Source organism: Nelumbo lutea, chromosome 1, assembly GCF_056320005.1.
Source record: "Nelumbo lutea isolate HS-2025 chromosome 1, American lotus-T2T, whole genome shotgun sequence".
Taxonomy (NCBI): domain Eukaryota; kingdom Viridiplantae; phylum Streptophyta; class Magnoliopsida; order Proteales; family Nelumbonaceae; genus Nelumbo; species Nelumbo lutea.
Genome location: NC_142684.1, coordinates 115,093,058 through 115,119,012, shown reverse-complemented (window position 1 = coordinate 115,119,012; position 25,955 = coordinate 115,093,058). Strand labels below are relative to the sequence as shown.

Here is a 25,955-nt window from a genome sequence, read left to right as displayed (position 1 = left end):
AACTTTTTAAAACTAATAGAATAGAAATTTCCAAAGCCCTCACGTTCTCATACTCTTAACCTTTTTCACCTAGCAGCACTATTAACAGCAACAAGCCTTCGTCAACGATATTCAACCTACAACAGAACAGCGACGGGCAATAGCGATTGTAGATTTTAACGGCAGCAGCAGCGGTGTTAGCGAAAAGTTTCAAACATCAAGAGTATTCAAAGGAAAGCTGATATTTATGTCTAGGGTTTTTCATCTTTCCTTCTTGAATGCCAATGATATAATGTTGTATGAATGTTTGGAAATTCTTTTCCTCTGTATTTATTGAGTATATCTTTTTGGTTTTTTTGTACTATTTTACATTTGTTGTTTGAATTAACCTGTACTCGTTAAAAAAACTCCAACCATTAATGGGAAGATAAATTCTTCTTGCAGTTGTGACTTTGTGATGGAGTGCAATCCGGCCGGTCTTAGCTGTCAACGATTTCGTCTCTGAGCTGGAGCGACGGGGAGCCTGAAACGGGAAAGATGAGGGAACTTCGGGGGGAACCCGGTGAGATAACTCCGAAGTTCAAGTTAGTATTATCTCAAAGGCAAAGTATAAACCAGATGGCGCAAAGTTCACATACTTTGTTGTTGGGGGTAGGGGGCCTTTTATAATCACTTCACGCACTTGCTCCGAAGCCCATGTCAGGTCGGGTATGATTACCCTTGCATCTGTCAGTTCGGGTGTCGTCCTTTCTACTGGGACAGAACCGTCACTACTTTTTGTCGGAACCATCTCTGTAACTGGAGATGGCGGTGGCAGGTGGCCGTTTGGAGTGCGGCCGTCAAGCGTTAGATCCCAAGTCAGTCAGGTGCGCCGCCCTTGGGTACGGACTTCCTCGGTGTCAGGCATGGTACGGTTTGTTTGGTTTTGGTGTCCTGAGGGCGATGTGGAGTGGTGAGCGAGGCGAAGTCTTGAGTTCGGAGGTATGTCCTGTATTGCTATAGGACAGGCCAGTTCGGCGAGGTTTGTCCCGAACTGTTATAAGGCAGGCTAGTTCGGCGAGGTGTGCCGAACTACTATAAGGCAGACCAGTTCGGCGAGGTGTGTCCCGAGCTGTTATAAGGCAGGCCAGTTCGGATTACTGTCTGGTTTGGGGCCGAACTGTTACATGCAGGCCAGTTCGGTTAGTCGGTTTATCCCCTTGGTGCTCGTGCCTTAGGCGTGCTTTTGTGCCGAGCTTTTGCCTTTGCCACGTGTTGCGTAACTGTGAGGTCGGGTCAAATCTTCCTTCATCAATTGCCCCCCAATCCTCGCGCCAAGGGTCTTGCCCTGGCGCGGGGAGTTTGCGAAGTGGTAGGTGGATTTGTCCCGTTCTTTGAATCTTGACAGCGCGAGGTGCTTTTGCCAGGGTTCTTTTGTTTTCTAGAGCATCCGAAAAAGGCAGGAGACGTGCCTACTGCTTATGAACGTTGACGGGCGTGGCAGCGTGCGTTTATTTTAAATTTCAAAAAATCACACCGCTGGGACGTAACAGCGGGTCTTTTAACTTTGAAAAAGGCGCGCTACTGTTGTTTTGAGGGGACGTGCGCTAGCAATTTTGTCAGTTGCAGAGAGACATGTGCGGCGCAATGTCAGTTTCAAAAAGACGTGCGCCAGCGCGTCGTCGGTTTCAAAAAGACGTGCGTTGACGTTTCGTTCATTTCAAAGAAACGTGCGCCAATCACGTCTCGATCTCAGGGGACGTGTGGTTAGTGCGAATCCGGGCCGTCGGATTGGCTTTGATCTACACTGTTGGTTCTCGGTTACTGTAGCTATAAATAGTAGGGGACCCCAATCGATTTGTCACTTCTGCGGTTTGCTTCTTGAGCTCGCGTCCAACTTTCCAGCTCGCGTCCAGGCCTTTTAGTTCGCGTCTAGGCTTGCTACTTCGCCTTCAAGGCTTTTGGCTTGTTCCAATTTCCGGAGCCTTCAAAACTTTCCGGTGAGTACCTTCCTGAATCCACATTTTCTCCTCGATATCTAGCTTTGATAGCTCAGACGATTCTTCAAGTAGAACTGATGTAGGTTCTACGAACCGAGCCGTATCCCAGACTGTCTTAGTGATCCTGAGGTGGAACTTGAGGATGACCTTGAACCCGTAGGCCAAGCCGCTTCAGGCAGTTTGGCGTCTACCTCTCGTCGAGGTCAGATGCTAGATAGGTTTGGTCCTTCGACTATGACACCCGAGGGGCTCCAAACTCTACTTATCTCTTACAATCTTCCTGGGGGGTACACCTATTTCATTCCTTCGGGTAGCTTTCCTTGGGAACACAGTCCTGATGAGATCATGATTTTTCGAGAGTAGCTCGCTGCGGGGCTGCGACTGCCTTTCCACCCCTTCTCGTCGAGGTCATAAATCACTTCGGCATTACCATTGGCCAGCTTCATCCGAACTCTATTCGGAATCTGGTGGGGACAGTCTCCCTTTTTTGCGAACAGAACTTCCCTTTAGACTTGGAGATATTCTCGTCTATATTAATGCTAAAAAAACAAGCGGGTTCTCTTCCCGGGGGAAGACGGGTGTATTACCTGTCTCCTCGCTTGGGCTTTAAGCTTCTGCACGAACTTCCTAACAAGGTCTCGGCGTGGAAGCGGGACTACTTCACGGTGCGAAGTGCACAAGGGTGGCCTTTTCAAACCGGGTGGGATGAGGCCGCTCCTGATTCTGGTGTCACTCTCGATAAAGAGACGGTGAAGGGCCTTCGACAATGGGCACGACAAGGTTTAAAGTGCCATCAGTACTTAACGGAGGCCAAGCTTATTGCGGCTGGCTTGAGTTCGGGTAGGTTTCTAGCTCAGAGGTTTCTTGTTTGCTTTGTTCCTTCGTATTTTTTATGCCGAACTCTTTTCTGCAGGTGTGATGGACGCAGAGAGGACTCGTGGGGGGCGCCTGTTCAAAGGCATGAAGAGGAGGAAGTGGGTCACCAAGCGAACTCGTACCGAGCTGCCCCCGGATGAGGAGCCTCAAGTTCCAGGCCACACGCCAGAGGATCTGCCCAGGGAGGCCGAGGTGGCTCCTCCGATGCATGAAGCGGCCGGGGCGCCTTATGCTGAGACCACTCACACGGGTGCTCCCGCCTACTCTAGTGCTCCTGCTCACTCTGGGTCTGCTCACACGCGGGCTGGGCCCTCGGGCTCAGGAGCTCAAGGAGAGTTCAGGAGCGTGTTGCCGCCGAACTACGCTCTTTAGAAGAGTAGGGAGGCTACTTCCCCAAGGAGATCGCAGCATGGACCGATCTTCCCTTGAATCAGGTTGCCTGTCGTGCCGTAACTCATGCTATGGTGGTAAGTTAGATTTCGTCTGCCTTCATTTTCTATCCTTGCTGTTGTCGCTCATTTGTTTCTTTTGGTTGGTGAACTCTTCTATTCACGCCTTAGCGGCCCAGGTGGAGAGAAGCTCGCGATAGGCGCGAGCTGCTGAGGCGGCCGCTCATGCTGCCGAAGAGGCTCTCCATGCCGCCGAGGCGAATACCCGAGCTGCTGAGGCGGCCGCTCATGCTGCCAAAGAGGCTCTCCATGCCGCCGAGGCGAATACCCGAGCTGCTGAGGCGGCCGCTTATGCTGTCGAAGAAGCTGCTCGCGTTGCTATGGCCAGGCAGGCGATGTCTCAGTGGGATGCTGAGGCCATGGGGGTAGTCGTCAAGCATCGGGTCGAATATCTTCAGGAGGACATCAGGGAGAAAACACAGATCTTTTCCCAAGGTATTGAAGACGCCAAGAAGAAGGCCGTTGAAGACTACATTGCCTCTCCGCGTTTTGACGACCTAATGGTGGATTCTTATAGAAGGGGTTTCAAGTTGAGCCGGTGGATGATCCAGAACACGTATCCCGACCTCGACGTTAGTGCCATATCCACTTTGCGTATAACTCAGGAGATGGCCAATGCTGCCGATGGCGAGCCGGATTCTGAGGGTGAGACAGGGCCTTCGGGTGTTGTTGGAATGCCTTCTGATGGTGAAGAAGTAGCTCCGGGCTTGTAAATTTTTTTTTGTACTCTCCTTTTTCTTGCAATGGAATAGACAATCTTTTCAGTTAAAGTGTTGTTCTTTTTTCCGAACTGATTTTTTGTCGAACTGATAATATGCTAATCTGTTTCTTGCCCGGGTTATTGTACTCGCGCGACCTATTTCAGTGGTTTCTGCTCCGCTTTGACTGATATTTTTCCGAGCTGATAATATGCCCGACTTTTCTTTGCTTGCTTATGCGGAGGTTCCTCTTGTTTGCTCTGCATCTTGGCCCTAAGGCTCTTGTAGCGATTTCGTCCACTTCGCTTGGCGGTTTATAGGTAGTATCACCTTAAGTTAACAATGTTCCATGCTCGGGGTATTTGTTTGCCTTCTAAGATTTCGAGCTCGTATGCCACCCCGAGCGCTCTCTTTACTTTATAGGGCCCTTCCCAATTTGGTCCAAGTTTGCCCACGCCGATTTCGGGCACCATAATCTTACAAAGGACTAGGTCGCCGACCCGGAAGCTTCGCTACTTTACTCTGGCATTGTAATACCGAGCTACCTGCTGCTGGTAGGCCGTTGTCTGGATGTGTGCGAGGTCCCTAACCTCATCCAGTAGGTCAAGGTTGGTACGTAACTCATTTTCGTTCGTCTGATCGTCATATGTTTCGAGTCGCAATGTTGGTACTTCGATTTCCGCCGGGATTACTACTTCAGTGTCGCAGGTGAGGTTGAAGGGGGTTTCTCCCATGGCGGTTTTTTCTGTAGTTCGGTGAGCCCATAAAACACTTGGTAGCTCTCCTGCCCACAACCCCTTAGCTCGATCCATACGTGCTTTCAGTCCGCGCAGGATGGCTCTATTCATTACTTCTGCCTGACCGTTTGCTTACGGGTGCGCGACTGATGTGAAGTTCTACCGAATCCCCATGTTCTGGCACCACTCTTGGAACTTGATACCCTCGAACTGCTTGCCATTGTCGGAGACCAGTACCCGAGGTAACCCGAAGCGACATACTATGTTCTTCCAAAAGAAGTTCTGTATGCTTTAGGCCGTAACTATTGCTAGAGGTTCGACTTCTATCCACTTTGTGAAGTAATCTACTGTCATCACTAGGAATTTTCTCCCACCTGTTGCTTGCGGGAATGGCCCTAGGAGGTCGATGCCCCATTGTGCAAAGGGCCATGGGCTGGTGAGGTATTTGAGGTCGGAAGCAGGTTGATGGTGGATATTGGCATGCTTCTGACACTTGTCGCATTTTCTGACGAGTTCGACGGCTTCTGCCTTCATCGTTGGCCAGTAGTATCCTTGTCGAAGTGCTCTGCCCCCCAGGTGTCTGCCGCACAGACCTTCATGATTGTCGCGGAGTACGAGCTCGGCTTCGGCAGGTGGTAGGCAACGCAAGTAGGGGTGCGTGTAGGACCGTCGGTACAACCGTTCGTCAATTATGATGTATTTGGTTGCCTGGCGCTGCACCCTCTTGGCCGCATTGCGGTCTGCAGGGAGGGTTCCATCTAGCAAGAAGCTCGCGAGTGGGTCGATCTAACTTGGCTCTGCTTCGAGGACGGGAGCGACCTCCTCTACCCCACCGAGAATACTAGGCCGAGGTAAGTCCTCTATGTACACGGTTCTCATGTCGTTGTGATTTATGCTGGCTAACAGGGACAGAGCGTCGGCGTCAGTGTTCTCTGACCTCGGGATTTGCTTGATGAAGTGTGACTGGAAGTTGAGCAGGGCCTCTTTTGCTTTCGCTAAGTATGTGATCATGGAGAGCTCGCATGCTTCGTACTCGCCCATAACCTGGTTGACCACGAGTTGGGAATCGCTGCAGATGACTATGTGCTTTGCTCTTACCTTTTGTGCTAGGTTCAGCCCGACTATCAGTGCTTCGTATTATGCCTCGTTGTTAGACGCCGCAAACTGAAAGCGTAGTGCGTATTCCAATTTTGTGCCACCCGGGCCGCATAAGACTATTCCCGCCCCGTTGCCTTGCTGGTTCGAGGAACCATCTACGTGAAGGATCCAGGGCTCTTCATCCCAGTTTGCGCTTGGCCTGACCAGGAGAGATGCCACACTGGCTACTACTTCACAGGGTTCAGACTCCATTGGCTTGGGAGCTCCGGGTTCGCCCGAACTGGGGACCTCGGGCTCAACCTGTTGAGGGGCTTCGAGGCTAAAAGTGCACTCGGCGATAAAATCTGCTAAGGCTTGAGCCTTAATTGCGGTCCGTGGTTTGTACTAGATATCGTACTCGCTGAGTTCAATGGCCCACTTCGTCAGCCGACCGGAGACCTCGGGCTTTAGCAAGACTTGTCTTAGGGGTTTGTCGGTTAAGACGACGACAGTGTGAGCTTGGAAGTACGGGCAGAGTTTTCGATCTGAAATCACCAATGCGTACGTTATTTTTTCTATCTGTGGGTATCTCGTCTCTGCTCCCTACAGAATTTTACTAACGTAATAGACGGGCCGCTAGACCCGATCTACTTCCTTTATTAGTACCGAATTGACCACCTCGTCGCTCACCGAGTGGTATAGTTCTAAGACCTCACCCTCTTCTGGTCTGGCTAAGGTTGGCACAGTGGCGAGGTAGGTTTTTAGCTTGTCGAACGCGAGCTGGCAATCTCGGGTCCATTCGAACCCTTTGCCTTTGACTGCCTTAAAGAAAGGCAGGCATCGGTCTGCCGATTTGGACATGAAGCGGCTCAGAGCGGCTATGCGGCCGTTTAGCCTCTGAACCTCTTTTACTTTCCGAGGTGGTCTCATATCAAGGATGGCCTTTATTTTGTCCGGGTTGGCCTCAATACTGCGTCGGTTGACAATGTACCATAGAAATTTACCCGAGGTGACACCGAAGACACACTTGTTTGGATTTAGTCTCATTTTATATTGACGCAGAATTTGGAAGACAGAATCCAGGTCTTTTATTAATTCCTGCGAGAACTATGTTTTGATGACCATGTCGTCTACATAACATTCTATTTTCGTGCCGATTAAGAGCCAAAGGAGCTTATTTACAAGTCTTTGGAAGGTCGCACCAGCATTCTTTAGTCCGAAGGGCATGACCTTGTAACAGTACAGGCCAAACTCGGTTATGAAGCTGGTTTTTTCTTCATTGGACTGGTCCATCTTGATTTGGTTGTAGCCTGAGTATGCGTCCAGGAAGCTTAGCAGCCCATGTCCCGAGGTCGCGTCCACTAGGTGGTCAATTCGGGGTAGGGGGAAGCAGTCTTTTGGGCAAGCTCGGTTCAGGTCGGTGTAGTCGACGCACATGCGCCACTTGGCGTTAGCTTTTTCACCAGCACTGGGTTGGCTACCCAGCTCGAGTAATGAACTTCCCTTATGAAGTCCGTTGCGAGGAGCTTTTCGACTTCTTCGTCGACCGCTCTCCAGCGCTCCGGGGCTAAGTTGCGTTTCTTCTATCTAATGGGTCTGACTACAGGGTCAGTGTTAAGTTTGTGAGTTATAAGGCTAGGGTCAATACCGGGCATATCTGTCGTGGACCATGCAAAAATATCTAAAATTTGAAGTAAGAAACTCACTAGTTCGGTTCGTAGAGGCTCCTTAACGGAGACACCGATCTGTAGCGTTCGTGTCGGATTTGTAGCCGAGGTCAGGACTGCGACTGTTTCCTCAGTGGGTGAAGCTCGTTCCTCGCCCTGCTCCGCAAGCCGCTCCAGTTCGAGGTCGTCGACTGCCTTGGTTTTTCCCTTCACGGCGGCAATATAGCATTTGCGGCACTCAAGTTGGTCGCCCCGCGCTACCCCCACACCGAAGTCCGTGGGGAACTTCATTGCCAGATAATAGGTGGAGACCACTGCACGCAGAATGTGCGTAATTGGCTGCCCTATTATGGCGTTGTATGGGGAGGGGGTCGTGACCACCAGGAAATCGTGGTCGAGTCTTACCGCGCACGGCCATGTGCCGACTTCCACAGGTACTGTTATCTTCCCCAAGGGCCTAACTTCCTCTCCGCTGAATCCCACTAGAGGAGTGTGCGCGGGCTTCAACTCGCTTTTCTACAACTATAATTGGTCGAACGTCGATTTGAAGAGGATGTCCGCCGAACTGCTTGAGTCCACAAGTATGCGCCGGACTTCAAAGTTGCTGATCCTTAGTTTTATGATGAGCGCGTCATCGTGAGGATAGTGAACACCTCGCGCGTCGTCTTCTATGAAAAAGATTGGTTCTTCTGTCTTTGGCCTCTTTGGAGGGTTCTGCTCCTCTTGGGCCACCTCGCGAACTGACGTCCGTGCTGCTGCCGAAGTGCAACCTGCTACAACCGAACCGCCTACTATAACGTGGATAGTTCCCCGAACTGGCCTCTCTTCTGGGGGAGGTCGCTGCAAGGCTTCGGCCGGTCTGTTGCTCGGCTCGGGGGCATCCTTTCCGTGTTTCACTTGCCGGCCTACTTGATTACTATTGTCATGTACAAAATGTTTCAAGTACCCGCGACGGATGAGTCCCTCTATCTCGTCCCGGAGATTATTACATTGCTCGGTACTATGACCGTGATCTTTATGAAAACTACAGTATAGATTTTTGTTCCTTTCGTTTGGGTTGCTCTTTAGGCGAGGTGGCCACTTTATGTAGGGGGCGTCCTTGATCGTCATCAAGATCTCAGTTCGCCTTGTGTTCCACGGCGTGTAATCCGTCCGTACTGCTAAGGGAGCTCGGAACGGCTGGCTTGGCTTCGCCTCTCGGGTCTGGCTTCTTCTTTTGCCTGGGTTGGAGGGCTCGCCTTCTCTTTTTCTTTTTTCAACCCCGCCTTCGGTTCTCTGGTTGATTTCTTCTTCTGTTCTCATAAACTTGTCCGCAAGCTTGAAGAAGTCGGCTACGGTTGCTGGCTGGCTGGCCACCATGTGCCATTTGAATTCTTTGTGCATCACCCCTCTTTTGGCCGCTACGAGCTATACCGCGACGTCTAACCGAGGGATCTGCAAGCATGCTTCATTGAACCGCTTGATGTGGCTTCGGATGGGTTCTCCTTCTCTTTGGATTACCCCGAAGATACTTTCCTCGGTTCTGGGGCACCTCTTGCTGGTAACAAAGTGTGCGGTGAAGATCTGCACGAATTGGGCCCAGTTTCTTATTGACCTGGAAGCTAGGTTCCGGTATCGGGTGCGGACCACCCCTCTGAAGGTGGTGGTGAAGGCCACGCACATGCATGACTCACTGGCCCTAGTGAAATGCATTTGTGACTGGAATGCGTCGGCGTGGTCATTGGGGTCAAAGGACCTGTCATACTTGTCTAGAGATGGAAGTTTGAAGTCTCTGGGCAAGACTGCCAGAAGTTCTGATGAAAGGGGGGAAGGAACTGAGAGAATTGGGACGGTTTTTACCTCATCCGAGCTCGTCTCTTCCTTGCCTCTAAGCTCGGGTAGGACACAGGTAGTAGTTCGGCGACTTCGCCGGTGCCTTCTTTGAGTGGGCCTGGTGTTGGCGCTGCTAGCCTCCGTGTTGCGAGGTTCCTGACCCACCCCCGAGCTGCGAGACGGGGGTGATCTTTCTTTGCTTTCGACCTGGGGATGAGGCATGGCTATTAGGGGGGTTCTGGGGTCGGGAAGCTTCTCCTTGGTGAGCTCGTCCACCTTGAGGGGAGGCCTTGACCGGCTTCAAAATAGGGTGCCGGGGGGGGGGGGAGCAATGACTGGTTTAAGGGTAGCTGAGGGAACTGCTGCTGATAATGGTGTTGGGAGAGGTGGTGCAATACCTGGTGTTGCTGGAGTTGGTGCTGTTGGAATTGTTGCATTTGGGCTTGCATTGCCCGCATGCATTGCATTAGATCGTCCAGCTGGTTCTGGCGGGTTGCTAGTGGGACAGCAGTTGGTTCAGCGAAGTTCGTTTCAATAGGGAGTGGAAGAGGGATGTTCAACAAAGGAGGGTTCAGGGGCGCCACTGCTTGTGGCACATTCAAATTGGGGATCCCATCCACTGAAAGAGGGATGGTGAGCTGCCCAATGCACACCGTGGGAACATGGAGTTGTTCTCCGGTGGTGGTCGTTTCTATTCCATGTCCGGCACTGCTGGAGGAGGCCATGGGTGTTGGAGTTTTTGAAAGAAGGGTAGGTAAGAGAGATTTTAGAATCATTCCCACAGACGGTGCCAATTGATGGAGTGCAATCCGGCTGGTCTTAGCTGTCAACGATTTCGTCTCTGAGCTGGAGCGACGGGGATCCTGAAACGGGAAAGATGAGGGAACTTCGGGGGGACCCGGTGAGATAACTCCGAAGCTCAAGTTAGTATTCTCTCAAAGGCAAAGTATAAACCAGATGGCGCAAAGTTCACATACCTTGTTGTTGGGGGTAGGGGGCCTTTTATAATCACTTCGCGCACTCGCTCCGAAGCCCTTGTCAGGTCGGGTATGGTTACCCTTGCATCTGTCAGTTCGGGTGTCGTCTTTTCTGCTGGGATAGAACCATCACTGCTTTTTGTCGGAACCGTCTCTGTAACTAGAGATGGCGGAGTCAGGAGGCGGTGGCAGGTGGCCGTTTGGAGTGCGGCCGTCAAGCGTCAGATCCCAAGTCAGTCAGGTGCACCGCCCTTGGGTACGGACTTCCTCGGTGTCAGGCATGGTACGGTTTGTTTGGTTTTGGTGTCCTGAGGGCGGTGTGGAGTGGTGAGCGAGGCGAAGTCTTGAGTTCGGAGGTATGTCCTGTATTGCTATAGGACAGGCCAGTTCGGTGAGGTGTGTCCCGAACTGTTATAAGGCAGGCCAGTTCGGCGAGGTGTGCCGAACTGCTATAAGGCAGGCCAGTTCGACAAGGTGTGTCCTGAGCTGTTATAAGGCAGGCCAGTTCAAATTACTGTCTAGTTTGGGGCCGAACTGTTAAATGCAGGCCAATTCGGTCAGCCGGTTTCTCCCCTTAGTGCTCGCGCCTTAGACGTGCTTTTGTGCCGAGCTGTTGCCTTTGCCACGTGTTGTGTAACTGTGAGGTCGGGCCAAATCTTCCTTCATCACTTTGGATCTGCAATACAAACCCAAGACACAAGATTGTCTTCTTCTTCCATGCAAATCTTCTTCTTTATACGGACAAAAAAAATCTAAAGCCCTCACGTTCTCTTCTCTGTTCTCAGACTTAGACCTTGCTCCCTCAATCAATAACAACTGTAGTTTACCCCTGTTTTGGCAAGCCAAATGGCAAAATGAAATAAAGAGAACTAAAAAACAAATAAGATTTCAATATCAAAAGAATCGTTCAGGGGTGTTCTGTTCTATTATTGTTTCATTTTCCTCATCGATTTTGCTAACATGAATCACTTGCAACGATAGGATTAAATCAAGGGAAATGATAAAGCGAGAACCAGATTTTAGCATCCGCAAGAGGTGCCTTAGCCTTAGGCTTTTCAGTCCAGGCAATTCTACCAAATGGTATCTCGGTGTATGGTACAATAACATTTTCATGTTAGTTCTGCAAGTACTCGGCTCGGGAGCAGATCTTAAGCAAATTCAAGCGGCTGATGCATCAGTACCCAGATGAGGAACTGAGCATAAATATGACAGGCCACGGCCTGGGTAGCGCGCTAGTGATGCTAAGTGCTTATGACATAGCAGAGACGGGTGTGAACGTGATGGAGGATTGAGAGTCGGGATTGTGAGCTTCAAGGTGCAGGTGGAGAAGTTGGGGGTGAATGTTCATGACACGGTGTCAATGGTTTTAGGTATATTGTTCAATGATCACGTGCCGGAGTTGATTCACCAGTTGGCATATTGGTTGTCGTGGTGTTACTCATATATCGGAGTAGAGCTCATACTGGACCATGAACATTCTTTCTTCCTCAATTTTTTATCTAAAAATATTTTATCAGTCATAAAGCTTCAAATAGTTGCAGGTGATGGCCAGCTGAGCACCGATCGACATGTCAAAATTTTAGTGGACTCGAAGAGACCAAACACACTAGATCCGGAGTGAAGTATGTTTGCTTTGGTTTGGGCTGTCCAAAACTTGGACCCTATCTATAACCGGGTCAATAGGTCAAGACCGGTTCGACTGGAGTCCAATCTAATCAACTCATAAATATTAAATGTAGTAGCAATAATAATAATAATAATAATAATAATAATAATAATAATAATAATAATAATAATAATAATAACTGGGCGGAGGGGGCCTGCTTCACAGGGGCTGGAATGGAACTATCAATTCGTCGATCGGTTGACCCGGTCCTTAGCCAAAAATCATTGAATCGGTCAATAATCCATTGACCTAAGTAGTTGAAGCATTGACCTGTTGACCCGTTCAATGGTTTTTGGCTATTTTTTATTTTTTTAATCGGCTATCCAAGCAATCAATTCCGTTTTATCCTAATCTTGGTTCGTAGCCAAAAATCGTTGAATCGGTCAACGACCCATTGATCCGGGCAATCGAACCATTGACCCATTCAATGGTTTTGGGTTGTTTTATTAATTTTTTAATTTTTATTATCAAAATGGGCCATCCATTCAAACTGAACATTCGAACTGTTGACCCAAAAACCAGTGGCCAGAATAGTTCCATTTTTAGGTTGTATGAGTCACATGCTCCAATGACATAACATGTATGGTAATGCTTAATGGACCTCACACACTCAATATTTTGCATGTAATTTTTGTTATCAGAATGGGTTGTCCATTTTTTTTTCTTAATTGGAAACTATCCAGACAACCAGTTCCATTTTATCCCAATCCTGGTCCTTGGCCAAAAACCATTGAATCGGTCAACGACCCATTGACTTGAATGGTCGAACTGTCAATCCATTGACCTGTTCAATGGTTTCTGGCTATTTTTTATTTTTTTAATTTTTGTTGTTAGAACGGGTCATTCATTCGAACCAGACGGTTGAATCGTCGACTTGAAAACTGGTGGCTAGAACGGTTCCATTTTTGGGTCGTATGAGTCACATGCTCAAATGACATAACATGTATGATACTGCTCAATGAACCTCACACACTCAATTTTTTGCCTGTAATCTTTGTTGTCATAACGGACTATCCGTTCAAACCGGACGATTGAACTGTTGACCTAAAAACAGATGGCCAAAACGGTTCCGTAAATTTTTTCTTATAATTTTTTGTTGTCAAAATGGGTTGTCCATTTGAACCGAACGGTCGAACTATCGATCCAAACACCGGTGGCTAGAACGGTTCTATTTTTGGGTCGTATGAGTCACACGCTCAAGTGACATAACACGTATGATACTACTTAATGGACATCACAAACTCAAAATTTTGCCTATAATTTTTGTTGTCAGAACGGATTGTCCATTCGAACCGGATGATTGAACCGTCGATCCAAAAACCGGTGGCCATAATGGTTTCATAAATTTTTACTTGTAATTTTTGTTGTCAGAACGGGCCATCCGTTCGAACCGAACGGTCGAACCGTCGATTGTTAGAACATTATTAACAATATTTATCAATAATAGTAAGTAATTATACTATTTAATTAAATAATCATTAATGATAGTTTTAATAATATTATTTAGTTATTTTTAATATAACAATAATTATTAAATTTATAAATAGGATTTATTAACGATGTTCCCAATGCATGATAGGATGTGTGTATGAGGCGCCAAATGTGAGGAGCAGATCCAGTCTCGGTAATAGTTTTTGTCTCTCGTGAATAGCAAGGTGTGAGGACGGGAGATGTCCCATACCTGTGAGGCGCCGGGTACGGGAGATTATATAGCCCTAAGTATTTTATTACATGACTATTTTATCGAAAAAAATCATTTTGTTAATTAAGCTGTTATCAAATGGTTCCAAAGTATTATTTATTATTAATTTAATCATTTTATTGGGTTGGCTTCGAATCCCTGGACTAATGAGTGTAATTAGGTCATAGTTTTTGTCTTCCGAGAACCAGACTCCATTGACACTCCTTAGAACCTAACTTGGAGTTCCAATAGACTCCGTTACTCACATATCAGTTAAAGGTTATTTGTTTTTATTGGAAGGTTGGAGTATATATATATATATATATATATTTCAAAGGGATGAAGAGAGCTTAACAACTAATATGATCCTCATTGTATGTCACCTTTTGATTTGTACATCTATGTATGGTCAGGATTCTAGATTTAAAGGTGTAGGGGTCCAAATTTGGTATGCATACTCAGCAAGCATACTAAAGTAGTGTTTTGTTTTATGGTGTTGCCAAGCCATGTAACGCCACCTGGGCCTTTTTATTTTACCAAATGAAAATATTGTTTGATTGGATTGATCAAGTACAATTATTTTGTATTGCAACGTTTTCGAAATCAGATCGGACTAGAAAAATTAGAAATCGGTCATCTGACTGGTTTCGTTTCAGTTTAGTATCATTTTTTGGCCTTGATTTGCTCAGTGAACCATTAACTCAGATGGTCGAACTGTTAACCCCTCAACTCAGATAATGGTTTGTGACTGTTTTTTACTTTTTTTACTACTTTTTATTTTTTTTGTCAGAATAAATTATCTATTTAATTTGAATGATCGAACTATTCGACCTGAAAACCGGACCTCGAAATAATTCCCTGTCCAGTTCGATTTTAAAAACCTTGTTGTATTGCCTTTCTTCTTCAATTATGTAAAAGTGACTTTTGGAGGAAACAACATTTGGATATTTCCTCATGTTGGAGCGTTTTCAATTCAAGTACCAATGTCACCTAATAACACTTACGTGTGATAAAACAACAAAAATTAAGTAGATTGAAAATCATGTAAAATACTCTACTTTCTTGATTTCTAATCCTAAAATGTAAAATCAAACGCAAACACAACAATACTAAACACCTTCTAAGTAAAAACATCAATGTACTGTGCTTACCTGGAAGGTTGCAAGAATCGTTGATACTTTTAATACACAAAATTTGCATATTGAGAGTTTAACCAACCAACACTCATTTTTCATTTCATTATTTGGTTATTATGTTTTGTCAAGGATAATGTCAATTCATAACTTTCCATTCAAAACATTTAAAGCCAAGACATACATTAGGAAACTTAAATATATCCTAAAAATAATATATTCATAATAATAAATATAAGTTGTATGACTATAATTAATTTATTCATACATAAAAAAGAATACTTAAATGAATTTTATAAAGTATGAAATATTAAGACACAATTTGTAATCGTTGGAAAATGATGAAATAACTATATTATATATATATATATATGAACATACTTTATTTCTCAGAAAATCAGTATAATTTGTGTTAATATTTATAAAATATAAATTTTAGTAGGTTTGATTATGATACTTGAAAGACATGATATCGGAAAAACTTGTAATCAATGAACCAATATCATAAAAGTAGTAACCAATCATGTATTATTTATCAAAATTCATGGAGGGTTTCAATTGGTCAAAGCCCTTCCTGGCAACAGAGATTTTTCCATTTCAATAGTCAATTTTTACACTCATGAACAAATATCCACTAAAAAGATAAAAATTAAGATAAGAGTATAATGCATATAATTATGACAAGCAATCAGAAATTCAGAATATGATATAGCGGTGGATTTATAGGTCTTTCAAACTAATGACTAGGGTCCAAAGTCCAAACCTTGTTTGTTTTAGTGTTTCTATGACGTTTGTGCTATATGTAGAGCTCTCATGAATTTCCTCTCCCACTGCTCCATCTACTATCTTCTGGATCAACAATTATGGTTTGATGCATGGTGATGGATTATATTTGTTTCTAGGTCACCTTGTTTTGGCTTTTCTTATTCCTTGTAATTTCTTAGTTTGTATTTTGAGCATTTTTATGAATGAACTTTACTTAAAGGCTTAAAAAAGGTTCAAACGCTTTCTACTTGTAGTTTTTATACCAAAATTTATTACTAATTTGGAGAATTTAAAGACATGTTAAGAAAATTTAATGAAAGGGAATGTAGAGGGGCTATCTCAGAAAAAGAAAAAAAAATGTAATGTTATACGGCTGAAACAAACTGATAGATAAAAGGAAGAATGTTCCATCAGGTTCGTAGTTGACATTAAAACCTTTGCTAAACTCTCATGCCCATGGATATCACCATCCAGACCAGGAACTGACAGACAAAACAGTTGTTGAGAAGATTTTCTTAGATATGCAGATTCGGTTAAGGTTTTTCCTCAAATACCTGTGTAGTACATTTCATACCTCATAATGTTCATCATTTTAACTTTTGTTTTTTCCATATAATAGGTTTAAAAGATTGTATAGGCTGCGTTGAAAACAATGTAAATGAAGTGTAAATCCTGATTCAGGGTAAATTTGCACTCTAATTCACTTTTGCCTGTGTTTGACAACACTACATTTATGCATTGACAAATGACAGACCAATGCATATTTACATTGATAATAAGATGTAAAGTACAATAAAAAAAAAAGTAAATTTGCCTTCAAGCGGACTTTTGATAAAAAAAGCATATGTTTTATTAGAATTCATGTCTCCATCCATTACAGCTAAAAGTCTGTTTGGTAAGAAAGTAAATTTTTTGACGCAAAATTAATCTAATTTTGCAATTTATATGAACCATTTTACACTCTACATATTTGCATTTACATTGTTTGCATTGTTTCCAAATGCAGCCTTACTATTCTTTTGATCTATTAAATGCTTTGACATTTTTATTTAAACAATTTAGTAGTTCAACAACTCAACCAATGACCCAATGATCAAACCAAGGTTCAAAGTACAAATATGTATCGCATTGTATTGTGCGTATTGGATCAGAATCGGAGGTAGGTCAAATACTGAGAGATGGGGTTTTGATCGTTTCAGATGTTAGAAGTCATCTTCAGTAGCCTTCTGTCGATGATCAAGCTGAAAAAAATAAACAAGAAAAATTAAATATCCACTGTTTGAAATGCACGATATGCAATTTTTTTTTTCGTATAGTGTATGTCGATATTTTAAACGTTGGATCCAAAACAAGTCAGTGTCCTAAATTCAATATGACAATCCTACCAAAAAGAAAATTCAATATGACAAACAGATTTAGACTTTTTAGAGATATTTAATCTTTAAGCACAACACCGCTAACATTCTGCCTATTGATCAATATTAGACCGCTCTTACATTTATATGTAATCCATTTATTTGGTGCTTTAGATTTTACCGAGTGCTTGATAAGACTAAACTTCATAATTTATTAAAAAATCAAAGCAGCTGAAACCAGGGCTATGTTAATGCTCCTCTATTAACCAACAAAAATTGCTAGTGACCAAAAACTTGAACTAATGTCTTAAATTCGAAGGAACTCTTCGACTAGATGCCTTTTGAACAACATTAAGGAAGACATCCTCTAGAGAGGCATCAGAAAACCCAAATGCATGAACACTGGCCTCTCTTTTAAAGTTTTGAACAGCCTGAAACACTTGGAAAATCCTAACATCTTGCTTGGGCAGAAGAAACTTTTGTGTTCCACCTATGTTGTAGATCTTCATTGCATTTGGAGAAAGACTACTAACCATGGAGCTAACATCCTTCTCATGAATGGGATCCACTGATATTGTAAGCACATATGATCCTCCAAATCTTGATTTAAGCTGCAGGACCAAAAAGAAGAAAAAAAAATCAAATTGAGAAAATAACCCTTAAGAAACAAAGGAGTTTACTGGGCGCCCACATCTGAGACTTGTAGGTCCAACTCAACTGGACCATATACAGACAAACTCCCAGGCCCAAAATTGGAGAGCCTGAAAAGAATATAGCAAGGATCCCCAAGCATGGAGGCATCAAATGGCACTATCAAAAAACATGTGCATACTATGATTTAACAGATAATCTAGGCCATTGAATTTTTTGAAAGGGCACCATAAATATGGATGTTCCATTTATAGAAGAATAAAGAAGTTGGTTATTGAGAATTGCAATCATCTATAAAATTATGATAAAAACAGATTACTGCAAAAAAAAGAGGAATCAGATCTTGACAAGAATTAAAAATACAATAAAAATCACAATTGAAATACCAAAAGAAAAGTCTTGCTTATTATGGATAACTTGAATACTTTATTATAAAAAATATTTTTCTTGATATTTGATAATTGTGATTCTAATAAAAGACAATATTAATGGTTTTGAATCATACACATTTACTTTATAAATGAAAATAAAACTTACATTATGAACAATTGCAATGTTTAAATGATGATTTTATTAATATAGTAATATCAATTTTAACAAATATAAAATAATAGCCATTAAAACAACTGTAGAGGCGGATAATTATCAAGATCAAAACCTCAACTAAATCCATTTTCAAGAGATAGCTTACCTCCCTTGAGCTTCCAAGACACTGTAAATTGCCATTTACAAGGATTCCTATGCGATCACAGAGAAACTCTGCTTCCTCCATTGAGTGTGCTGTTCATCCATGTCAATTCATTGCATTAGAAAGCTAACTTAATTCATTGGAACAAATTTCAGTACCCAAATAACCACTTTAGTATAAAAGGCCACTATCCAATGTTGGTCACAGCCATCTGAGGTCTTGGGAGGGGTGGACTGGATACAGATATAACCTCTGGCATTTTTCACAAAGTATTAGATTCAAACCCGCATTGCTTGTCATCTCAAGATTTTACTGCTACACCAAACAATGGCCCCTCAACAACCACATTGATATCTTTAGAAAAAAATACTTTAGGCCATAGAGCAAATTATTTCCATTTTCTAGGAATATGGAAGATTAAATTTCCAAGTTGGAGTAAAAAAATCTCAAAAACTCTTTTCTTGTACCCTGAGGCCCCAAATTGTGATTCAAAGTATCTTTAGCTTTGTATCCTTTTTATTTTGGATAATTCTGTCTTTGTTATTGATAAAAGAAAACAAAAAATGAGAATTTGCATAAAAATAAATAAAATAGAACACAAAACAAGGCACTTTTCTGATTATCTTTTTAAACCACACTTAGCTTTGGTTATTTGATAAGCAAATAAAAGGCTTACTTGTAAGAATAATAGCACGGTCTGCCTTTGCTCGTTTTACAGCATCCCAGACAATATTTCTTGACTGTGGATCCAAGCCAGTTGTGGGCTCATCCAAAAAAACAACCTGCGGAAAAGATTTGCCATATTAAAGATGATGAATGGAAGGTAGTAATATAAATGAAAGTCAAGTTCATAATTGCAATATTAGGATATGTGCACATGCACAGAATAAAGGAACCATCACAGGATGATCCCATTATGAGAACTCCAAGATGAAGGATCAACATGATTGGATGATCACCATTATCTAGTATTGAGATCTCTTTCTCCTAAAGTTCATCCCTTGTAATCATGCACTTCTCCTGATATTCTGATTCTTAAACCCTCTACCTAAGAATACCAAACAATCTATAAATAGTCAATATACTAAATTGCTCAGTATTTTCCATACGTACCTGTGTATATCCAATAAGGGAAATTGCAACACTGAGCCTTCGCTTCATTCCACCACTGTATCTTCCGACAAGTTGGTCATCTATGTTACTGTCATGGAGATTCATGCTTCTCAATGATTCATCAACTGCCTGTAATACTCAAAATGCAAAGCCAACAATTTTTCGTTTTTATGTCTCCCAATAGATATATGATCTGAAAAACAACTGTACATAAGCCAACTTACATCATGCAACAATTTGCCTTTCAGGTTTCTCAGTCTACCATAGAACAAGAGATGCTCCTTTCCAGATAAAGTCTCCCAAAGCAAGCTGCAGTAAATGCTAATATTAAAGGAAAATAAAGAAAAGAAAACACATTCATGGTCATACAACCTATTAAAATAAGAGAAATGAAAAAAAAAATCACAGAAGAAAAAACATAAGAAAAAGATAGATATTTAAGGAAAAAGATGATCATATTGTTAGACACCTAGTTTGAAGCAGAAAATATGCTGCTTTTGGTGATGTAAATGCTCAATTCTATTGGAGATTCATACAGCTAATCAATTCCTAATTGCCAAAACTTATCCAAAGAAGGATACTGATATGAAAATTTTCTAGGTCATTTAACCTTGATTTTCCTATATATATTTATCATGAAGACTATTGTTCTGGGAAAAATCAGTAGAAAGAAGAAAAGAAAAAGAAGAATGAGTGGAAAGAGAAGAATGAGAGGAAAAAATGCATGCTGGTGGTGCTGGAAGTAGTATATATACTAGGGCAATCAAAAATAAAGGAGAAATTACAACAGTGCGCATGCATGAGGCACTAAGGCTTAGTTTGGGAAGAGTATAAATACAAATATGTAGAGTGCAAAACTATGTATTTTGTACTATTTTGTATGCATTTGTACTGTACATACTTGTATTTGTACTCCTTCCAAACTGAGCCTAAATATAAAAATATTAGAGCATCTTAACACTCCCCAATCCCCATCAAGTTGGGACATAGATGTCAATCATGCTCAACTTGTCACACAAATCATTATGCCGCAAGTGATGTAAGCCCTTGGTGAACTAACATAGGGAGTACACACTTCTCCACTAACAAGCTTCTCCCTGATACAGTGCTTATCTACCTCAATATGCTTGGTTCTATCATGAATAACAGAATTGGCTCCAATGTTGATAGCAGCCTTGTTATCACAATATAAGGATATGGAATTACCACCTGTAAACCCTAGTTCACTCAATTAGTTCTTTATCCACATGATCTCAGCCACTCCATGAGACATTGCCCAGTACTCAGATTTAGCACAGGACCTAGCCACAACATTTTTTTTTGTTTCTCTACTCCAATAGAAGGGTTTGTATGGGTTTCCCTACCTTTTCCTTCCTTTCCCTATCTTTTCCTCCAAACCAAGATAGCCTAAAGGGACATTACCTAATGATGATCCTGGATACATGCCTAACTTTAGGCATTTTTTTGCACAGTGGCTGCTCTCAGATAAATCCACATTCTCGTGAATATGTCCCTTTATATCTAATCATCTTTATGTAATGTTTGTCAGCTTTTATGCAGTAAGATACAACTCCATATAAAAGAAAAAATCTAAATTATGGGGGAAAATCTCATACTCCTTCTGTGGGCAAATTGCTATTCTTGTGTAAATATGCTCCATATTTGATATGATATCCATATGATCAATGAATACAGCACCAGATGTCGGAGGTAGAAAACCAGTGACCTGTAAGGCACATAACCCATATAATGGTTCAATATACATGGAGAGCAAATATTCTACTTCAACATATAGTGAATGCAGCACATAAGATAAATTGCACCATCAAACAAATTTCAAAGCATTGTTCGCTCAGGAGTTTGAAGGTATTAAAGTACTGACCATATTAATAAAAGTGGTCTTTCCGGAACCATTAGGGCCAAGCAAGCCCAAGCATTCCCCTTGAGGAACAGCAAGAGACAGACTTTGGACTGCGTGCTTCCTTGAGTTTCCATCTTCTCCCATGTAAACTTTCTTCAAGTTATGGCAAAAAATTGGATAACTCCCATTTGGTTCGTTCATTAGCTGTTGAACTATATATCTCTACAAAGGGAAAAAAATCTAAAATGTAAGATCAGATATTGTCATTGTTTTTCCTGTTAATTACAGAAAAGCTTTCAAATACATCTTAGGCATAATAATAACATAACAGCAGAAATTAACCCATAAATCTAAAATCATAAAACAAACAGTAGCATAATAATTAATCCTGACCCATCAAATAGATCAGCAGTTATTAAATTTCATCATGAAGGATAAATGGTTGAACTTGCTAACTGTTTAAGTGGTTCCACTACTTTAGGTAGCCAGTATTTTATGTGTGAATTGTCAAGTAGATAAACTGGAATCATTACTAAAATTATATTGGCTAACTGAAACACAATAAGTGTACCACGTAGTGAATGGTCCAAATCATCAGGTATATGCTCTAATCAGAACTCAGTACATTGAGTACATTGATGCTCAGGTTTCATGCCGTTCTATTAATAACAAGTATAACTAGAATATCCCCAGAATTGCATCTAAACAAAATGTCAAATAGGCCATTATACTTGCCACAATAGATTTACCTCTTCGGAGATGTCAGGATTTTCCAAATCGACAATTACAATTGATTTCTCTTTGAAGCTTGAAATTGTAGGTAGCTGTGTATCTCCTTTCCAAAAGCTCCTCAAGAAAAATAGAGGATGTCTGGCTATCCCACTTCCTGAAGATATCATTTGATCCATGAGGTAAGAGACAACAAGCAAGCCCCACCATTCCAAAGTCATAATGATCAAAGTACCCCACATGCCATTATTTGGGTTTCTTAGGTCTTCCCACTTCATGCCATGAGTTCCTAGGTGATGTCCTGCTAATGCAGACTGTGAAAGCTCATATAAAACCCGGTACAAAGAAAATCCAGGCATCAGCTCCATAAACATCAGCTGCCACCCTAAAATAGTAAGACTCTAAGAGAAAAATCTTTTGGAAGTTTGAATTAAAATTTGTAATCCTACATATAGTCCTCTGGAACGTACTTGAAAATGTTGTGTCTTCAATGTAAAATTTGAAAAGGAAGGCACCCAGAAGTCCAGATCCAAAGACATATATATAGCCTGCAACTGCACAGGAGGCACCTAGGTTACAAAGCTGCTTAAAATCCAAAATTTATTAATAAGAATGAGTGATGCTGATGGTGCTGGCCATGTTCCAGGATGTAACTCTCCCAAACTAATCATCATCATCATGGATCATTTCCAAGTCACCTTAACTACAAGCCTTGTCCCGCCATATGGGGCCAGCTACATGAATCCTGTTCTGCCATTCCACCCTGTTCAGTTCCCTGTCCATTGTTATACTATGGGCCATCAAATCATTTCTTACCACTTCATCTTATGTCCAAAAAAGAGAATAGCTCTTCACATAAAATGGCAAACTTTGTATAACCTAAGTCATCTAGGTAAATCATGGAAACCTATAATGACCACCTTATATATTCCTATGCTTTTGTTGGCTATCAAATTTAACTGCAGACAGAACAGTTATGAACAGTTAAAATCCTCCTATTACTTCCCAACCAATCTGACTTTATAACCCTTTGAAGGAAGTTACCACAACTAACATATCATTAGATGTCTTTTCTTTATAGAATTAAGGAAGCATCATGGAAATCTCTTATTTAAACCTTTTGAAATCATATGTAGCTAAAAGGGAAGAAAGAGAGGGATGAAGTTGGGTATACCTCTAGCTGTTTCAACTTCTGAGAACCCAGTTGCTGCTAGAAAAGCAAGTGCAATCTGTAAATTCAAATAAACTAAATAGAATACAAGCTGGATGGAATAATTATTCAACAGGAAAATCTCCAAACCTGTGAAAAAGCGAGAATAAGAGTTTTGCTATAAGAGAGGGCCTATAACCTAGGTGAGCCAAAGTTCAATGTTTGAAAGCATATCCTACCTATAATGGACCCAATGATGACAAACCAAATCATATAAGTGATTGATATTACAAGAAAATATCCATAAGTAATCAACCAATAAGGTCCATCTCCAAGTCCATGCATTTTCATCATAATCCTCAGCCTGTGCTGCTTATCATTAACCAAATAAACGAAAAAAACCTACACAATACCATAAAGTAGTCAAATCATTATAGGACCCCCATAATCATACTAAGGCTGATAAAATGGATCAGAAGTGATTTATCAACTTAATTCATAAGAACATACTTTTCCAAACATGAAATTCAAACAAACAAAAAATCCCAAATGAATTAATCAATTATCAGTTTCTTCCTAGAACACCAAAAATCCAATCCCAAGTAAATATAGTCTCTGATATAATAAAGAAGAAATAATAATCCCCAAGGCATTTAAGTATCAAGCTCACAAGTTATAGATACAATTAAAATTTAGATAAAATGAAAATTGTCAGTTTGCACAGTTTACACAGTTAGGGATACAATTTTTCTAATTCATGCATCTTAGGAGTTATTTGAATTAAACCAAACTCAACCATAGTCAACACAAATGCATTATCAATTAGATTTTAACATCCAAGGAAAGATTAGTTGCCTGAGAATTAAGGAAAACAGATGTATAGAGCAACTCCTCTGCAAGCATGTATATCTAAATCCTAGCAAATATTCATAAACAAGGTGAGAATACAAAAGAAGTCCAAACATACAGGGAATAGTAACTGGATGACCCATGCAAAGAGAAGTGGAGATAGAACATAAGACAAGTCAAGTCTCATCCTTGTTCCTGGCTTTGGCATTTCTTTTACAAAACTAAGAAGAATGTGCATGCGACAATCTTGAAAATGTCGAAGAAATGCATTTGAAATCTGCATGGAAACATAAAAGGAAAAGAATAGGTTCTTTCAGTAAAAGGACTGACAGAATCTAAAATCAAATTCTAGTGCTATAACATATCACAATGAGAAAGGAGGTAGTTAATTAATACAGGAAAACTAGAATAAGCATTAGGGTAAAGATTGTGATGAAGTACCAGAGCAACCAATATAGACAGATAATAACAAAATGTTAGATGCTACATGAATAAGGCAGCCAATGCAGGATCTGGGGAGGGACTGACTTGCGCAGCCCTGCAGACACACAGAGAGGCTGTTTCCAATATCTGAACCATGGTCACCCGGGTTGTAATGGACCAAAAAGAAATAGAAATAGAAAAAGGGAAGATGATAAGTGTATATAAAAGAATAGTGCTTCTGTGCTAAATGATATTGAATTATCAAACTGAAAATGCTTGTTTGACATGTATTATGCATATTTTACATATATGAAGATGAGACAATGCTATTTATCAAAAGTCTTAGTTTAAAGTTAGGCAACCAAAACACTTCAAAAAATTTCCATAACCATGTCACATCAACAAAATGTGGAAGCCAAAGATTTGACATGATGAAACCTGCAGGCTTACATTTCAAATAAGCAATTTAAACATACCCATATTGATGTCTGGATTTTGAAGATGTTTTTATAAAGAACAAAGAGATTGCAGAAGAAATAATAAAAGGCAAATACCATCTTGATAAATTAAGATACATTATACTTAGAGTGAAGCCTCTAAGTCCCTAATACCCCAGTTGTATCCAGCTTAACGATACCAAATTTTCTAGTGTTGCAAAAGAATGCCAATTCAATGGGTCCTAACAACATCTATCATACTAGAATGCCCAGATATGGACATGGGAATAGGAATACAACTATTCATTTCTTGACATCCATTAATGGTTACAAGTAGGAGCATCCCCATATAATATGATTATACCACGCCTCTATATTTAAGATAAGTATCATTTTTCAATAGGACAATACTTGCCAAATTTAATTGACTTCTGACAAATAAAATTTGTGAAGTATGATCTGTTAAAATTTACCATTGACATATATGGAAGTCTTCATGCCATGCAGTAGTGTCCATTCAGTATCCAATGCTCTATTGGATAATATCCTGTCTCACAAATGTAAGCAAGGCATTGCAGGTGTACAGCTATAATAGCTGCTAACATATCCTGTATTCCTATATGAGTTTAAAAGTTTTGCATTCAGCATACTTTGTAGTGGATTCATGGCACTAATACCACAAGTTCAGATAAAAGCCCAGGGCTTTATTTTGGGGCTACTTCCATAGACTTTTGGGCTCCTAATTGTCAATTCTTGTCCAAAAACTGAAGTGAAGAGAAGAGAGAAGAGAGGAAGGGAGAGAAGAGAATAGAGATTTGAGAGCTCAAAGAGGTGCTGGTGGCATCAGCTTTTTAGTATTTATATTAGGGTGACTAAACATAACATAAAGAGAGAGGAATTACAATAGTACCCCTGCAGCACCAACAGAAATAAAAACATAAAGAAAAAACAACTTATAACCCCTTTTAGCACTCCCCCTCAAGTTGGGACATAGATGTCAATCATGCCCAACTTGTCACATAGATCGTTGTGCCGCAAATGATGTAGCCCTTTTGTGAAGATGTCTGTAAGTTGATCTTCGGACCTGACATAAGGGGTGCACATTTCCCCTTTGACAACCTTTTCTCTTGTAAAATGCTTGTCTACCTCAATGTGCTTGGTTCTATCATGCAGTACTGGGTTAGCAGCAATGTTTATGGCTGC

General features: G+C 41.7%; 1 protein-coding gene across 2 annotated transcripts in view; it reads right to left on the bottom strand.

The window, feature by feature from the left end:
* Positions 1-16,322: 16,322 nt before the first annotated feature.
* Positions 16,323-25,955, bottom strand: part of LOC148876929 (ABC transporter A family member 7-like) — a 36,391-nt gene continuing 26,758 nt past the window's right edge. The window contains exons 7-19 of one of the 2 annotated variants that reach the window (XM_088978598.1): positions 24,011-24,169; positions 23,283-23,445; positions 23,068-23,193; positions 22,364-22,447; positions 21,914-22,278; positions 21,186-21,386; positions 20,920-21,029; positions 19,528-19,612; positions 19,304-19,432; positions 18,867-18,972; positions 18,194-18,282; positions 17,385-17,462; positions 16,323-16,737 (exon numbers count right to left, since the gene is read on the bottom strand). In XM_088978598.1, the coding sequence (XP_088834724.1) occupies positions 16,699-16,737; positions 17,385-17,462; positions 18,194-18,282; positions 18,867-18,972; positions 19,304-19,432; positions 19,528-19,612; positions 20,920-21,029; positions 21,186-21,386; positions 21,914-22,278; positions 22,364-22,447; positions 23,068-23,193; positions 23,283-23,445; positions 24,011-24,169 (1,734 nt within the window). In that variant the 3' untranslated portion in view covers positions 16,323-16,698. Of the gene's footprint in view, positions 16,738-17,036; positions 17,463-18,193; positions 18,283-18,866; positions 18,973-19,303; positions 19,433-19,527; positions 19,613-20,919; positions 21,030-21,185; positions 21,387-21,913; positions 22,279-22,363; positions 22,448-23,067; positions 23,194-23,282; positions 23,446-24,010; positions 24,170-25,955 lie in introns of those variants that run through there. The other variant, XM_088978591.1, reaches the window with a different exon arrangement.